This window comes from Tasmannia lanceolata, unplaced genomic scaffold (genome assembly GCF_043159265.1).
Source record: "Tasmannia lanceolata isolate RefF3 unplaced genomic scaffold, GAP_Taslan_0.1 ptg000006l, whole genome shotgun sequence".
In the NCBI taxonomy this organism is placed as follows: domain Eukaryota; kingdom Viridiplantae; phylum Streptophyta; class Magnoliopsida; order Canellales; family Winteraceae; genus Tasmannia; species Tasmannia lanceolata.
This window is the reverse complement of record NW_027518683.1, coordinates 40,046,026-40,064,507: the sequence shown is the minus strand read 5'-3', so window position 1 is coordinate 40,064,507 and position 18,482 is coordinate 40,046,026. Positions and strand designations below refer to the sequence as shown.

The 18,482-nt window shown below is 38.7% G+C and overlaps 1 protein-coding gene across 10 annotated transcripts in view; it reads left to right on the top strand.

Annotated features, from left to right (window-relative positions):
• The window catches only part of LOC143880293 (putative LRR receptor-like serine/threonine-protein kinase At1g06840), a 133,906-nt gene extending 115,639 nt beyond the window's left edge, over nt 1-18,267 (top strand). For 4 of the 10 annotated variants that reach the window (XM_077383153.1, XM_077383154.1, XM_077383152.1 and 1 more), the window contains 7 exons: nt 3,457-3,977; nt 5,031-5,192; nt 7,465-7,748; nt 8,356-8,407; nt 9,470-9,720; nt 16,032-16,166; nt 17,555-18,261. In XM_077383153.1, coding sequence (XP_077239268.1) covers nt 3,457-3,977; nt 5,031-5,192; nt 7,465-7,748; nt 8,356-8,407; nt 9,470-9,720; nt 16,032-16,166; nt 17,555-17,884 — 1,735 coding nt within the window. In that variant the 3' untranslated portion in view covers nt 17,885-18,261. Of the gene's footprint in view, nt 1-3,456; nt 3,978-5,030; nt 5,193-7,464; nt 7,749-8,355; nt 8,408-9,469; nt 9,721-16,031; nt 16,167-17,554 lie in introns of all 10 variants that reach the window. The other 6 variants (XM_077383150.1, XM_077383151.1, XM_077383160.1 and 3 more) reach the window with 3 other exon arrangements.
• Nucleotides 18,268-18,482: the final 215 nt, after the last annotated feature.

Genomic DNA, 18,482 nt, shown 5'->3' with positions numbered 1-18,482 from the left:
AATAAAAATTTCAAAATCCGTGTCGGATCTCGACACGTTAATCCGAATCCATGCAACATAGCCCACTCTTAATTGAAGACATGGCATTAATGGGGCTATATTTTTGTCCCACTCACAATCATTTTAAATTCAGATTTCGATTAGTTGTAAATGGTGATAATTTACTACAACCTCCCCCCAACTCCATAATATCTCATATTAGCCATAATATTATTTTAGAGAACATGTGATCCATAGCAATGTTACTGGGATCGCCCTCCGACCCGCGATCCGGGTTCGCATAACCTCAAACGTGGGGCATTTGTAGACCTGGCAAAAGGTGAACCGGACCTGCGGATCCACGCTGCCTGCCCGTAATTTATAAATCCGGGTCACAAAATTAGTGACCCCTTGAAATTTGACCTGGCCCGTATGGGTCCCGTCAAAACTGGGCCGGGCTAGGTGGACCCACGGGTGCCTGGAAAAACCCAAATGATCGAGATTTTATACGGTGTAGGCCCTTATAGTCTCGTATTTTTTAGAAAGTACTGTACGGACAACATCATAGGATGATCTAAACTGGCCATGTGATGTAACACAACGTAAATAGGTTGTGCAAAAATCATTTCCATAGGATGATCCTAGCTTTCCGACCTATAGAGATTTCCATAAATAATAATATGCAATTCCTTCATAGATCAGTGGGCTAGGATCATCCTACGGAAATGATAATTTGGGCACAACCTATCTACATTATGGCTAGTTACATGGACTGTTTGGATCATCCTATTATAGTGTGGGAATAAAAAAATAAAAAAACAGGTGACCCGAGGGTCCACCCAGCCCGTACGGGTGGGTTCCGGGTTCACAAATTGTGACCTGTAAAATTATGGGTCATTTATGACTCGGCCCATACCACCCGAACCCGTACGGGTTGTGTGAAACCCAACCCAGCCCACCCGTTTGCCAGGTCTAGGCGTTTGCGACCTGGATCACCAAAAATGGTGACCCGATCGACCTACGGGAAAGGGAAAGATGCATAGAGAGATGGAAGAAGGGGGAAAGAGAACTAAAAAACTACTCTCCTTCCTAGCTTTAATATAATCATACCTCATTGGAGGCTGTTAGATATATGTAAAAAACCTGAGTGCAGTTTAGTCATTGTACATAATTCTTATATATAAATATTATAAAGAGGGGGAGCTAGTCTATAACTCTTCGCATTCTCTCATTTCCACTCTAACATGGTATCAGAGCCCTAGGTTACGTTCGCCTCACCTTAGCCTCTCATCCCTCGCCTCTCTCTCTCTCTCTCTCTCTCTCTCTCTCTCTCTCTCTCTCAGACAAACCCATCCCCATCTCTGCCACAAACCCGAGCAAAGCAAAACTCAATGACATTTGTAACAAGATAGGAATGTATAATATCTGCATTCCAGCTTGAGGGGGAGTGTTAGACATATGTAATAAGCCTGAGGGTAGTTTAGTGACTTTAGTCATTGTAGATAATTCTAATATATAAATATGATAGAGAGGGGGAGCTAGTCTCTAACTCTTCTCGTTCTCTCATTTCCACTCCAACAGAAGCCAAAAAACTGAAAAAAAAGAAGAAACAGAGAAGAGGTGAAGAGACTAACCTGAAACAGATGTTCCTGCATAAACGTCCACTGAAGATAGCCTGTCGAAATACAATCCATGCACAGTATTGTAAAACACCCTTCGCTACTTCCTTGTAGAGAGGGGCGGGGGGGTTGTAAATGTCATAAGAAAGGAGGGAAAAGGAAAACCGTGGAAGGCAAAAACCAACTTAAAAGCCTTAAACAAAAAGATAATCCGATCACAAGCCTACTGATATTGGCACTATAAGTTTAACCTATTTTTTAAACGGTTGTCAAATGTTATTACCTTTCCAAAAAACTGATATTGGCACTACAAGTTTTAATCTCTTTTTTAAATGGCTGTCAAATGTTATCACCTTTCCCAAAAACTGATATTGGGACTACAAGTTTTAATCTCTTTTTTAAACGGCTGTCAAATGTGATTACCTTTTCCCAAAACTGTCGGCAGCCATCGGTTGATATGCTTTACCATCTTATTTAAGATAAGGCCAAACCATAGTTGCCAGGGTGGGAAATGGATTTGGGAAGCGAAATGGGAAACGGAAACAGGAAACACAAGAAAAAAATAGAGGGGAAATGAGAAACGGGAAAACAATAAAAATTATTACGATAAACGTCTTAGGAAACGCATTAGAAACGTTTCATAAACGATAGAGAAATGTTAATGAAAACGCATGTGAAACACAAGGAAAACATGAAATATATGGTTTTGTAGATTTAAATTTTCTCAAGTTCAAATTTTCATTTGGATATTTCTTACTTTTAGCTTTTATTATGGTATATGTTGTTGTTTTCCTTTTTTACAAAACAACCAGTTACTCCAAAAGCTTAAGCTGTTGGAGAAGGCGTTATTTAATCTTTTATACTTTAACACTCCCCCTCACGTGTGGCCCCTCTTTTTTTTAGGGTTGGCCTACACATGACACATGTGGCCCTCTTTTGGGTTGGCCATTGCATGTGGATTTTTTTTTATATAAGGATGTTTGAACTCATGACATTTTGCTCTGATACCATGTGAAACAACCAGTAACTCCAAAAGCTTAAGCGGATGGAGAAGGTGTTATTTAATCTTTTATACTTTACATTTTTAATATCTATTCCACAATTTTTTTTTTGTTTTTCTTAAAGAATGATTTTCGTAAGTTTCACACATATTTCCCAACGTTTCACATACGTTTTCTACAGGTTTTCCATACGTTTCTCACCTGTTTCATATAAGATTCTTATATGCTTCGCATGCATTTCGAAAATGAGTTTCCCACCTTTTAGGGAAAACAAGTTTCCCACTTGCCCAAGGAGTTTCCGGCTACTATGGGCCAAACAATGCTTTAGCATCTCTTGGCATTACATTAAATTAGAGAGCACATGAGCGACCGGATTAGCGCTTCAAACTGACCCGTGACCCTAAATAGCGAACCAACTTAGCCTACCATCATCGTACCGTGTACCTAGCTACCATCGTACCCCGTACCCGTTCCAATACAGCCTACAGGAATGAACCGCGTTCCAGGTAACATTAATTCATAGAATTATCTTTTCTAGCAGTTTTTGTGTTTGTGTAACTACGAGGCTAAGATTTTTTTCCCCAACTTCAAATACGATCTCTGCTGCGCATTCGTCAAACACTTATCTTACCACATTCTTAACATTTATTTATGTCACTCATGTAGCAACAGAATTCACATGTTTTTTCTGCTTTATAATTCAAGAGTGCTTTTTCATTTATAATATACCATGCTCCATAAAATCTGATACATTTTGATGAATTTTAATTTAATAGAGATTTATATCAATGAATTGTACTTCAAAATAGAAATTTTTTTTCTTTCTTATCATTATCATTGTTGGTTATGATGTTCAGGCTTCAAGGAAATCCTGTATGCACGAATGCAAACCAAAACCTGGTCCAGTTCTGTGGACCTCAGATCATAGGGGATGATACACCTGGAATCTCCAAAATGGTTTGTCCTGAAAAAGAAGCATCATGCCCTACAGAAAATTTTTTCGAATATGTCCCGGAATCTCCAGTTCCATGTTTTTGTGCTGCACCTCTTAGGGTTGGATACCGTTTGAAAAGTCCTGGATTGTCAGATTTTCCTCCATATAAGGAATCCTTTGAGGTGTACCTAACATCTGGTCTTAAGTTGAATCTTTATCAGCTATCCATTGATACATTTATGTGGGAAGAAGGTCCTCGGCTAAGGATGTATTTGAAGCTTTTCCCGCTATTTAATAACCAATCCGGTAATATTTCTCATGTATTCAATGTAAGTGAAATTCTGCAAATCAGAGGCATGTTCACAGGGTGGCATATTCCTGATAGTGATATCTTCGGACCATATGAACTGCTCAACTTTACTCTCTTGGGGCCTTATCAAAACGGTATGTCTTGAAAACCGTATCTTTAAAGTGCATCTTGTAGCAAATTGTGCAGTAACCTCTGTTTTTTCTGTAGGACTTATGTTATTGATTCTAGTTTAAAAATGACAAACATAATCATACATGGTGCTTCAAGAGTACAAGTAGTCACTATAATTGTTATAGGCTTATAGCATAAATTTGTATGCCATCTTTTTTTCTAACTCATTTCATTCAAAATTCCTTCTGATGGATTTATACGTACTGATATGTTTTCATTGAAAAATCACTCTGATGGATTTGTATGTATTGATATGTATCTGTTACATATTTTTATGCATTTATTATTATTGATATTAGCTGACACGGACATAGAAGTCATATTATACTTTTGAATAAAAAGCCTTATCTACTGCAACTGGATATATTTGTATGCAAGAGGTAGATTTGGACTTTAAGCTTTATGCAGTTTACCTACAAAAGTGCTGGAAATCACAATTTCCTCTGTCACATACGGTAGCTTGGAATACATTAAAGCCCAAAGGAATAGCTCCAATCTCATTGGACTTAGTTACTGGGTGGAAAGTCGGTGTCCTTGATAGAGGGCATTAGTCAGTGCTCCATTTTGTCATCAGCCGCATATGTTTTTGAAAATCGGGAAGGTGAAGGGCATTGTTGGTCACAAAGTCCTAGCAAGTAATTTGTTTGTAAAATGAATCATTTGGTCATAATTTCACTAAAGGGACAATGTCAGAAAGTCTCCAGTAGCAGTGAACATGGATCATCAATTTGGACCATTGGGCTTCTTTTTTATCCTAACTTTAGGGTTCCCTACCAGAAAGAAAATTTTACTAGATAAATTCAAAAAGCTTGATAATCTCTGGGAATCCAGTGGGATATGGCCATTCTTTGCTAACCATGGGTCATAGCCTTTTTGCAAAAATGTCTTCAACATCACATTCATTTCAAGGGCATGTTGATTTTCATACATTTCGTGTAAATCTGGTCAATTATGCTGTATGACAAGTCTAAACAATACATTGTTAATTTGGTGCATGTTTCTTTTTACTCTTGCAGTGCTGCCTCTTCAGCCTACAAATACAGGATTAAGCAAGGGTGCGGTGGTTGGGATTGTATTGGATGCTGTTGCCGGTGCAGTTATTATATCTACAATCGTTTCAATTCTTATCATGAGAAGGCTTTCTAAACAGCATCGTGCAGTTTCAAGAAAACGTTTAAGTAAGCAGCTAGATTATTCCAAAATAAAATCTATAAGGTCTTCACGAATTATGTTATATCCTTGATTCTTATCAAAGTAACCACTGCACAGTGAAACTTATTAAAAACAGCCCATGGATATATATGACCAATTATTGTGATTTTGGGTAACCATTTCTGATGGATAACATGAGCTGGCTGCCTGATCGAGTGGACATTCTGTTGTATGAGAGCTCTTGCCCATTTTTTTCTGAATACAGTTAATTCTAGTGTTAGGATGCTAATGCTCGGTTATTTTTTATTCTTTCCTTTTTTTTCACTTTTTTTTAGGGACTCACTTTCTTCCGAGTTTTCAAGGTCGTGTTGGTTAGTTGCCAAAACTTTGTCTAGAGTTGCAGGAGACAGGTACACGACATTGAAAGGTGAAATGACATGCTGATTGAATCCAAGAGATGGATCAATCGAAGTATGGCTTCCCCATAATTAACCCAAGAAGACCTTTTGTGTATTTCTTTGGTGGAACCTTAAGATAACCAATCCAAGATATGGATCAATCAAAATATGACTTCCCCATAATTAACCCGAGAAGATCTTTTGCATATTTCTTTGGTGGAACCTTAAGATAACCAATCCAAGATATGTATCAATCGAAGTATGAGTTCCCCATAAACAACCCGAGAAGTTCTTTTGTCTATTTTTTTGGTGGAACCTTAAGATAACAAACTTGCGACGCAATTTAGGAGGTTAGTCACATGGATATCGTAAATGAAAAAGACCTGTTTATGCATCTTGTTGTGAAAAAGAGTTCCAATGGCTATAATCTCAATGAGTAAAAGATCATAAAAATAGAGTAGCCATTATGTGGGACGTTAACCATGTGATAAGGAAAAATGGTCTTTTTCATTTGGACTAAAATTGATGGGCAACATGCATTCATAGGAATGCTAGGTAAATGACTGTAAATTTCGTTACATCTTTCATCGAGGTCATACTCAGAAAGGTTTGCAAACCACCCCCCACCCCACCCACCCACACACACACACACACACACACACACACTCCAAACCAAAAAAGGTTTAGTTCTGATATTATTAATGGTTAGAAGATTAAATAAGTAGAAATAAGAAATCAATTAGTCCTGCCCTAAAATGGCGTGGGGATACCCTATGTCATAAAAAAAAGTAGAAATAAGAAATCAAAGAAGAAGAGATGGAGACACGAGTACGTAGTGGAAGAAGGATTGAAGAGAGAAGAAGAATGAAAGAGTGGAGAAGTTATTCTTGTGGTTGGAATTCCCAACACACGAGCCTTCTATTATTTGCACAAATCGAAAACCCGAAGAGGGCCCCAATTCATTACTCAAGTCACTAAAACATAATTTATAATGAAATCTCCAAAATAGCTGTCAACTTATAAAACCCGTGAAAATAACATATAACCTACAACCCCTGCAACTATAAGATAACGAGTGACATCTTTCTTCTACACTCCTCAAGTTGGAACATAGATGTCATACCCATATTTGCAATAATATCATGAAGGCGAGCCCAAATTGTTGCCTTAGTAAATATATCAGCCAACTGAGAGACAGATTGAAAAAAGTGATAATCCATCTCTATGTGCTTAGTCATCTCATGGAAGAATGGGTTAGAGGCAATATGTTTGGTGGCCTGATTATCAAAATTTCATAGGAGTAGAAAACTCAACACACATATCCATGAAAAGAGAGCGAAGCCACATTAGCTGAGATGTGGCATGACCCTTCAACTGATATTCAGTTTCATCTGAAGAACGATTAACAACATATTGTTTCTCAACCTATTGTGTCATCAAATTACCACCATAGAACATACAATATCTGCTAGTAGATATTCGATTTCGATGAAGTAGCCCAATCAGCATCACATACTCTCTAACATCCAAATGACCATGTTTCGGATACAAAATACCTTTAAGTGATGATCCTTTCATGCACTTTAGAATAACAGCCTCATAATGATGTTTGCATGGTTTGTGCATGATTTGACTTACCACACATTCCACCTGAGCTATCTTGTATATGAATGATTCAACGAGAACTTTCTATGTTTAGCAAAATTGATTAAATCCGCATAATTTACTCATAGTCAATTGATTGCACTCTGAAAGAAATATTTGAAGGGCAGTTCTCTTTATCTCAGTTTATTTTTCAAATAAAATAGGTGTGAAGGAAGTGGTTTTCTATTAATATCTTATAAGTACTTAATAAAGCTCAGGTATAGCAGTTACTAGCCTCTAATCATACTTTTTGCAGTGTCGAAAATCCCAATCAAAATTGACGGTGTGAAAGACTTCACATTTGGGGAGATGGCACTGGCTACAAACAATTTCAATAACTCCACTCAAGTTGGACAAGGAGGCTATGGGAAGGTCTATAAAGGCATCCTATCTGATGGTACGATTGTGGCCATAAAGCGTGCACAAGAAGGATCCTTACAGGGTCAAAAAGAGTTCTTTACAGAGATAGAGTTGTTGTCACGATTACGTCATCGGAATCTGGTTTCTCTGTTAGGATATTGTGATGAAGAAGGTGATCAGGTACTTTCTCTTGTGTCTGAACCACTAAGGATGTTATGTTTCCTCTGGATGATTTAGTTGTGCTCTTCACTCGCCCCCTTGTCTTGGATAGGAATACAATGGGATCTGGGATTGGCTTTGTTAAATTCAATCTTTACGCAATAAATAATTGAAAACCATGACAGTCTGAAATTGTACGGATATATTACCATTATAGATTTTTTGTGTTAAGAAGAAAATAAATTAAGATAAAAGAAAAATATGTGAAATATTTATGAATAATGATATTATATTGAGTTGTTATGCAATATTGAGAATACAATTTTTACTTTTTATCGTACTTGACTTACTAAAATGATGCTGTACTATTGATTTCTTTTACCGTTGTTAACCACAATTTCTGAGCCAAGCATGGTATTTTCTAGTATTCTTTCCAAAACTGCAGGTTCATAAATCTGATGTAACTTTAATCTGAACTTGAGTGAGTAGTTTTTTTTTCCCAAAGAACTAAGCAGCGTGCTACGACTGCAGTCAGGAGTAGCTTTCCTAAATCTAGTCCTATCTATATCAGTTATGAAATTTCTAAAAATTGTACTTCTGGTCTTGTTGTTGGTGTGTATTTGTGCAGATGTTGGTTTATGAGTTCATGCCAAACGGCAAGCTGCGAGATCACCTTTCTGGTAAATTTTTTTCCATTTTTCTTAATCTAGAAAATTTGTATAAAGGGTGTCCTACTGTACTGATGTTTCACAAAATCCATACATAAAGTATATAATATGCTCCATTGACCAAATTAACATTTTATATGAGAAAGAATACTGAACAAATAAAAATATAAAGTACAAGAATAGATTAAGAATATTTGAATACCAAAAAAATAAAAAATATTAAGTACAAGAATAGATATGGTGGTCCATTAAAGGAATTAGCTTACGCCCTTAAATAATTAAATCACCCTAATTTGTTGTGTTAATTAAAAATAGTTGTTATTCCTATGTGGTAGACTTTGTAAAGGGAGGCTTCTTAAATAAAAATAGTTGATCTGATACGTAATGATAGCAGCAAGTCCTTAAATTATTTGCTCAAAAGTCTGATTCCAATAGTGTCGATTGGTTTCTATTAATTGATAAATTACCCTCGAAAGAGTCTCTTTCATCCGAGATCGTTCAATTGACTAATCCAAGAGTAGGTAGAACTTATACCTACACAGTATCTATGGTTTTAAATTTCATCCGAAATCCAAAATTTTGGATTGCAACAAATTCAAATTTTGTAAAAAAATTATATTTTTACAAAGGGAAATGATATATCCGCCTCTTTTGATCACCAGGAACACCCCCTGTCAGTGTATCAATGACTAAAGAGGGGCTGTTGTACTTATGTCAGAAGAATTCAATGCCCCTGATTGCCACAAACGGGGACAGGGAGTGTAAGATGGTGAACAAAAGGGGCGGATATATCACTTCCCTTTTACAAAATTTCGGCCGAAATTATTAAAATTTATGCCATAAAATTTAATCTATTCCCTTTTTTGTACCGGATTTCGGCGAAATTCTTGGGATTCCGCCCGAAATTTAATTTCGGTTTCGGCCAAGGCCAAAATTTAAACCGAAACCGAAATTTAAATCCATGACGGTATCTAAGAAGAAGTTTTCCTTTCTTCATATTGGATTCAATTGAACTAATACGACAAAAAATTGCAATTGATTGTTGAATAATCGATGAGCTCTCCGGTATAACAGCTACATCAAAAGTGCCTCTGAGTTTTGCTATGAGGCTACGTATTGCATTGGATTCGTCCAAGGGAATCCTTTACCTCCACACAGAGGCAGATCCACCTATATTTCACCGAGATATCAAAGCCAGCAACATATTATTGGACTCCAAGTTTACTGCCAAAGTTGCTGATTTTGGACTTTCACGGCTTGCACCAGTTCCGGATGATGATGGAGCTAATCCTGGTTACGTATCCACTGTTGTGAAGGGCACACCGGTAAGTGTGTCTTTGATAATATATGGGTGTGACTCTGTTGTGAGTAGTTTTCATATCAACATTGCTAATATTTGACCAGTGTTCAAAAACCCGGACTTGATTTGCAGATTGGTCTTTTGGTTCCTGAGTCTGACTCGATAGAATCCATGGAGAACTTTCTGATATTATGAAATCATTGGCTGAATCAATCACTGATTCGGCCTTCACCCCATGGAATTGGATTTTTTTTTTCAAGTTTGCCCAGTTCCATATTCTCATCCCCTGCAATGATCATTCTTTTTTTTAATACTGTTTTCCATCTACTTCCAGTGATTGCCATGAATTGCTTATGTCAATCAATAATTAAAATACTTCCACGATGATTTAATTGTTTTTGCATAAGCAAACTTGTCCAAGGCATGAATGCTGTATTAATTATGAGTAATATAAATTAAAATATAAAAACCAAATAGAATCATTAAATTTGGTGCAGTTAAGAAATAAAATGATAAAAATAATTGCATGTAACAGCTGCAGTGTTCAGGAAATGAGTCCACGAGACACCCACTGTCTGGACTCACTCGACCAAGATCCAGGTCAGGTTGTGTTAAGTGGTAACTTGGTTCCTTAAAGCCAGAGTAGAAACATAAGTGAGTACTTGAAACTTGAAAAATTAAATTATAGGATAGCTTTTTAAATTTTTCATGTTCCAAGTCAACTCCGATATGGGCCTTCATCAAATGTGAATCACTTGCCTTCTACATATTTTTGTCACACGGATTCTTCTAAACAGGCTGTTAAAAGTATGTTAGATATGTGTGTGTAAGTGTAATGTAGGCTAAGGGAATAGTGGTAATTGTAGTGTTCTCCTTTATATGAATACATAAGCGAGGGGGAGGATCCCTATCTCATTCTTTTCCTCTTCTTTCTTCTCCTCAACAACATGGTATCAGAGCCCTAGGGTTGTGGTTCTCTAGGGACCACCATAGAACTTCTTGTCCTCCTCTCCTTCTCCTTCTTCTTCTGCTCGTCTCCATCTACTTCTTCTTTCCTTTTTTTTCTTCCTCCCCTCTCGGCCCTCCTCGGCTCCCGCCGGCCCGCGACCCTCTCCCCCTCGCCCATGTGACTCCCTATTGCCCCCGCCACCCCTTCCGGCCCCCGCCACCCCCCCCCCCCCCCCTCTCTCGCCACCTCTCCTTCCCCTCCCTGCCCCGCCCTTCCCTCCTCCCCTCTCCACCGTGAAAAGCCATTCTCCCTCTATTTTCTCTTAAATCTCCTTTTTTTTTGTCTTCTTTCTCTATCTCCTTGGGCTCAAAGCCCTACTCTAGTTTCTCCCTCTTTTTCATGATCTAAATTCCGGTTTTTGGGTGTTCCTTCTCCACAGCTCCGACTCTATTTGTACCTTCGAGGCCTTCCCATGTCTCATTATTATCATGCTCTTCTTCTTGGGCTCATCTAGTGCCTCTTCTTCCTCGTCGTAGTTGTGGTTGAGATCATTATTCTCTTTTTCTCTCCATGAATTCTCCAGTTATTGAGGATCCCTCTCTCGGGCAAGCTTCTATGGCCTCTATCCCTATAACCCCTTTGATTTCCTCTTCCTCTAGTCATTCTTCATCGGCGGATGATTCATTCCCACCGATGGCAACAGTAAAACTAGACAGATCCAATTATCTGAATTGGATGGTTGGTGTGGAGGCTTACTTCATTGCTCGGGCAAGGATCTATCTCATCCGTCGTAATCATCTTTCTCCCACTGATCCCACTTATGAGAAGTGGGAGTAGGATGATGCTCTTATTCGCACTCTCTTGTGATAGAGCATGACCACTCAGATTGCTGGCACCATGATGCACCTTCCAACCTTCAAAGGGATTTGAGACCACACAGTCGTTCTCTATTCTGGAGTTGGTAACCTTGCTCGCATTTCTGTCACCTATTCACAATGGATGCATCTCCATGGTGACACTCCTCTTTCCACGTACTACAGTCAGTTTGTCTCACACTGTCAGCAGTTGGATGTCTTCATGCCCCTCACGACTGACTTGGCTACTGTCGCGCAGCAGCAGAATCAGCTTCGTGTAGTTCACTTCCTCGAGAAACTGGGCCCTGAGTTCCTTTATCATCGACATCAGATTTTTGGTTCTGGGTCTATGCCCTCCCTCTAGGAGGTTTATTTACGGGCCTAGGAGTGCCTTGTTGGTGATTCTCTGCCTACTGTCCATGTTGATGGCTTTGCGACAACGGCTCATAGTACTGCTGATCGTGCTACCAGTGGTGGTGGTACCTTTGGCCATGGTCGTGGGCATGATTTTGGTCATGGCGACCATGGTCGGGGGCGACTGGTCAACCAGCGCCTCTTGTTGACAAGTCGCCCCCTGAGTGCCGGTTTTGCCTAGTCAAGTAGCTCTCCTGCCTCTCTCATGACTAGTTCCCGCTCCTGGATCATTGATTATGGAGACTCATACCATATGACAGGTACCTCTTCATCCCTTATTTCGTTTCGCCCTATTTCCTCTTAGTCTATTACTCTTGCTGATGGGAGTACTACTCCCATTTCTGGTATTGGGAGCATCTCTCGCACCCTAGCCTTACTTTATCCTCAGTTCTGTGTTTCCAAGTCCCCATCTAGCTTACTTTCTGTTAGTCAACTTAACAAACATCTTCACTGCTCTGTGTCTTTCTATCCCTCTTATTGTTTGTTTCAAGATCTCTCGACTGAGAGGATGATTGGCTTGAACCGTGAGGTGGATGGGCTTTATCGTTTGGACTGTGGCCCTTCTAGTGCCATTTTGCGACAGCTCCATCAATGCTTATCAGTGGCACTGACGCCTTGGTCATCCTCGTCTCGAGCGTCTACGGTGGACATCCATTGTTTCTATCCCTCTTCAGCCTTTTCAATGCGAAGCCTATGAACTTAGAAAACACCATCGTGTGTCATTTCCTCCTAGGCCCGTTAGTCGAGTCTCGCACCCTTTTGATTTAGTGCACTCAGTTGTATGGGGTCCCACGGGGACTACCTCTCTTTGTGGATATAGATATTTTATTGTCTTCATTGATGATTTTTCTCGCATGACTTGGCTTTATTTACTTAAAGACTGCTCTGAGGTTTTCTCTGCTTTTCGTACTTTTTATTATGAGGTTACAAATCAATTTGCTTGTACCATCAAATGTTTTCTCATTGATAAATTCTCGCGATTAATTTTCCAAATCTAATGGCTTTCAAGATTTTCTCTCTACTCGTGGCATCCTCTACTAATCTTCTTGTGCTCACACCTCCCAACAAAACGGGTTAGCCGAGCGGAAGTTGAGATCTTTACTGGATGGAGCCAACACCCTTCTCATTCAAATGTGGGTTCCTAAGATCTATTGGGGTGATGTCATCATCACCGCATGCTTCCTCGCTAATCGGCTCCCTTCCTCAGTTCTTGGTGTCAGATTGGTTGAAAAACCCCGAGCAAAATCGCTACACAGCGGAAGAATAAATCGTGTACAACAAAAATTTTGCTCTAACCCAGGATTCCTAGGAACTAATTGGTTTTTATTGTGATTTAATAAACACAAATATAAATACCTTTAACTTGCTGTAGGGAAGAACTAGTCTGCTTGATCTCCTCCTCGAAAATTCGCCGACGATCTAATCGACGCGAAACCGCAAGTTGAATCGATGGATTCCCTTTGTTGCACAAAGGATCTTGTAAACAACTCTTTGTTTATTTTATAATATGATCTTAATCAGATTATAACATGGGAATTATTGTTTAGAACAATAGAGATTAGTTGGATGAATGCCTTCGCATTCAAAAACCTAAAACTAGTTGATGAATAGAGAGAGAGAACAAAGGGGACGAATTTCCTTGCGTATCTCTTCCAATTTCCAACACATGGATTATGAAAGAGTTGTAGAAAACTCTATTTCTTTGTCTTGTATTTATAAAGATTTGAATTGCGTTTGATACAATCCAAAGTTTCTAGAGAATTCTTAAAAACAAGGAAACTAGTCAAACCAAGATAGCGAAAGATATCTTGATTTAACATCCTCTTCAATCTCTCATTCCTTATGTAAGATTGAACCAAGATAGCTAAAGATATCCCTCATAGGTACCTCGTGTCCTATCATATTTACTACATCCTCACTCCGCCTCCTTACATTACTAAAGTTGCAATCTATTCTACTCGGTCTAAAACCTTTGGATTCCAAATTAGTTCTTCATAAATCTAACTTAGCATTAACTCCTGCTTTGGTTTCATCAATTAATACTATGTCATCTGCAAATAACATACACCACGGCACCTCATTCTAAATACCCTCCGTAAGTTCATTCGTAACTAGCGTAAAAAGATAAGGGCTTAGAGCTGATCCTTGGTGCAATCTTATTGTAATTGGAATCTCACTAGATGTGCCTTCTGTAGTTCTGACACTAGTTACTGCTCCATCATACATATCCTTAATCACATCAACATATTTAGTAGGCATTTTTTTCCTTTCAAGGACCCACCACATAACACTCCTGGGAACTCTATCGTACGCTTTCTCCAAATCAATGAAAACCATATGAAGGTCCTTTTTATTTTCTCTAAATCTCTCCATTAACCGCCTAATAAAGAAAATAGCTTCCATAGTTGATCATCCGGGCATGAAGCCAAACTGATTCTTTGACACCTTAGTCTCTTTTCTCAGTCTATGCACAATTACCCTCTCCCAAAGCTTCATGGTGTGACTCATTAGCTTAATTTCCCGGTATTGCTCTTCCTCCACTCCTCAGGCAGATCTTATTCTTCAAAATGTTGTTAAATAATCTAGTTAACCAAACCAATCCCACATCACCCAAGCATCTCCAAGTCTCAAAAGGAATACTGTCAGGCTCCATAGCCTTACCTAATTTCATATTTTTCATAGCTACTCTTACATCTGATGTTCGGATTCTAAAACCTCCAGTTTGTATCATCAAACGCGTTATCAAGTTCTCCCAAATTCGCTAATGGTTCTTCATTAAACAACTTATCGAACTAACTTCTCCACCTCTCTTTAACGTTGTTTTCTTTTACTATCAATCTTTGATTCTCATCTTTGATGCAATTTATATGATTCAAGTCCATGCTCTTCCTTTCTCTCATCTTAGCAAGCTTGTATACATCTTTTTCACCCTCTTTTGTCCCTAATCTGTTGTACAAATCCTCATAGGCCTTGTCTCTAGCTTCCCTTACTCCTTAGCTTCTTTTTTAGGCAATTTATACTTCTCAATGTTCTCCTCATTTCTACACTTATGCAAACATTTATAACACTCCCTTTTAGACCTAATCGCCTTTTGGACCTCCTCATTCCACCACCACGTATCTTTAGACGGTGGCCCACTTCCTCTAGATTCTCCAAGTACCTCTCTAGCCACTTTCCTGATATAGCTAGACATTTCATTCCACATAATATCAGCCCCTTCGTCACGACTCCAAGGTCCTTTAAGCAGCCTATCCTTAAACATATTTAGTTTTCCCCTTTGAGATCTCATTACCTAGTCCTCGGATGTCTAACATCTTTATCTTTTCTCTTACAACATTTAATGCACATATCTAACACCACCAGCCTATGCTGTGTGAACACTCCCTGAGTATGAATTTGTAATCTTTACGCGCAGCTTTGTTCTCTCTTAGTGAGGATAAAATCTATATGGCTACAGTTGGTGCCACTGGTAAAGGTTATCAAGTGTGAATCTCTTTTCATAAAAAAGGTATTTGTTAACATCAAATCGTATGCCACTCCAAACTCCAAAATATCTTTTCCTGCCTCATTCCTATTGCCATAACCCAATCCTCCATGAACCCTCTCAAAACCTCCAGCAGTTCTTCCCACATGCTTGTTTAATTCTCCTCCTATAAATAATTTCTCTCCATGTGGTATTCCTTGGACTAATTCATCATATCCTCTGTGAAAGGTTGGAAAGGAAAAATATTTCTAAAATTTTCTACTTTATTTACACACAAAAAGAGGATAACTTGAACCAACTCTATTTAATTTTTGTTTAGAGGGACCTTCAAGTTATGGTGAACAATAGCCATATTATTTCTCTCTAAAACGTGGGGAGAAGAAATTTACCCCAGAAAAATATTCCGTTAGAAATAATCTTCTTGCAATCCAAACAAGGCCTAAGTGATTATGTTTGCAAATGAAATGTTGGAATTCTCTGCATCTTTTTTTGTTTTCTTTTTCTACTATGGTTTCCATTATTTCTTAAAAAGTTACTTCAATAAGAAACATTTCATGGTTGACTGTTGTAAAAATTTCCACTCAGCATACAAATAATCTTCAACTTACTTTTTACTAATGCATCTTTACTTACAGGGCTACCTTGATCCAGAGTACTTCTTAACCCATAAGTTGACGGACAAAAGTGATGTATACAGCCTTGGAATTGTTTTCCTAGAACTCTTGACAGGGATGCATCCAATATCACATGGCAAAAACATTGTCCGAGAGGTACTTCTCAAAGCTTAGCTTCTCTTCAGCATATTCATCTCCAGATTTATTTCCTTTTATGTTTGATTGTCCTTTCCAGAGGCATAACATGTTCTGCATTTTAACCCACCTAACTTGGACACAAGCATGAGTCTGTCAAACCCGTTGATCCTTGAAAACTTGACATGCTGAAATGTGACACTAACATATATATATATATATAGAGGAAACTGTTGGTGAGCTAGCTTGCCCAATCACATGGGTCCCACATTTTGGGGAGTGATCCAAACCATTCATTTGCAAGGCCTTATCATAGATAGAGGGTGTACCAAAAATCAGCTCCATAGGATCATCCTAACCCCTCCATTTGTGGAGGACAAAAATGGGGCAAATTTGTGTCTGTCCATTTTTGTCCTCCACAAATGGAGGGGTTAGGATGATCCTATGGAGCTGATTTTTGGTACACCCCCCATCTATGTAAGGGACTTTCAAATGAATGGTTTGGATCATCCTAACAAAGTGGGCCCCCATGTGATTGGGCAAGCTAGCTCACCATAAGTTTGGTGAGCTACAGTTTCCTCATATATATATATATATATATATATATATATATATATATATATACGAGACAAGAAAGGGGGTGGAAATTTATATTATAATTAGTAAACTTCATGGATTTGCTAGCATTAACACTGGACTTTTAATTTAAGTATGGGAGGCATCGTGATTAGTGAACCTCGACCTTCTTCTGATCAGCGACTGACCTTTTTAGAATCTGTCTCATTCTTCATATGACGCACATTTTGATCTCGTGTGTTTTCCATGTCTGAAGAACGTGACTCATTGTGAATATAATGAGCACAACCAATCTAACATAGTAGACTGCATTGGATAGCCAATGACTCAAAACTCGAGCCAAAAGGCTGGTCAACTAGATATCTAACATAGGGCCGCCTCGGATCGATTTTTGGTAATTCCGGTTGAGCCTTTACCATAAAATAGGACGGGGGTAGGGTTCGGGCCAATTGGAAATCTAAGGACATATCTGGCAGCCAAGATTTTTTTTCATTATAAATTAGTGTTTCCATGTGGTGAGAGAGGGTGGGGCGGGTGGAAGGAGAGAGATTTCAGGGGGCACAATTGAGATGAGGGTGAGAAGTGGCTAAAAGTCAGAAAAAGTCGAACCTATTTTGAGTAGAGTTTTTGTTTCCTAATCTTTAGCCACTTCTCAACCTGGAGACACTAGTTTTCTGATTTTTGTTTCCTGATCTTTAGCCACTTCATCCGTCCTGCTCCTCTTAAGACACTAGTTTACCATGGTAGCCAAATGTGACCTAACAGAGGGCCTCCCTGCTAGCTATTTTAGACATTTTGCTTTGATGTAACTATTTGATATTGTTTGGATCCAGGTGAACATCGCCTACGAGTCTGGTATGATGTTCTCGGTCATAGACAACCGCATGGGCTCTTATCCTTCCGAATGTGTAGAGCAGTTCGTGACATTGGCCCTCAGATGTTGTCAGGACGAAACTGATATTCGACCTTCAATGGCAGAAGTGGTTAGGGAGCTAGAGAACATATGGCGTATGACACCAGAAGCCGACACAGCCACATCCGAATCTATAACTGATCCCGTAAATAAATCGATGTTCCCATCAGCCGCCAACCCCTGTGTGTCATCCGATGTCTGTGGAAGCGACCTTCTCAGCGGCGTCGTTCCCACCATTACGCCCCGTTGATGCTATTACTAAAGGGAAATGATATCAACACAACCATGTTTTAATAATTGCACTCAGCTTGTCTTTTCTCTTATAAATTATAATTGGCTTGTCAGAGCTTTTTTAGGAGCTATAATAACCTTTGACAGCTCTTTATATAATAAAAGACAAGAGTTGGTGCAATCATGAAAACATGGTTGTGCTGATATCATTTCCCTTACGAAATTTAATGAATAGTTTTTTAATTTTGCATTTATATATTCTGGAAACATGAACTGGATTTCCTTCATTTATTTTTCTTCTTGTATATGATATTTGTACGTTACTGTTATATTTGTGTAAAGTCATAAGTTATGATTGTAAGGCTTGAGTAGGAAGATTCTATTTCTACTAATGTAATGCAGGTAAGAAAGAACTGAAATGGTGGGAGAGAAAGAGAAAGAAATCACTTGGCAGATATCATCTAAAATCAATTAAAAATGACTAAATCGCCCTCAGCATTTGTATAAATGGTTTAGGCTACTGATACTCCCATTACCGTATGTTGATAATGAGACAAACACACCTTGTCTTTTCACTTTTAATCGGCTGTTGAGAGCTTTTGGGGAATTTCGGGCTC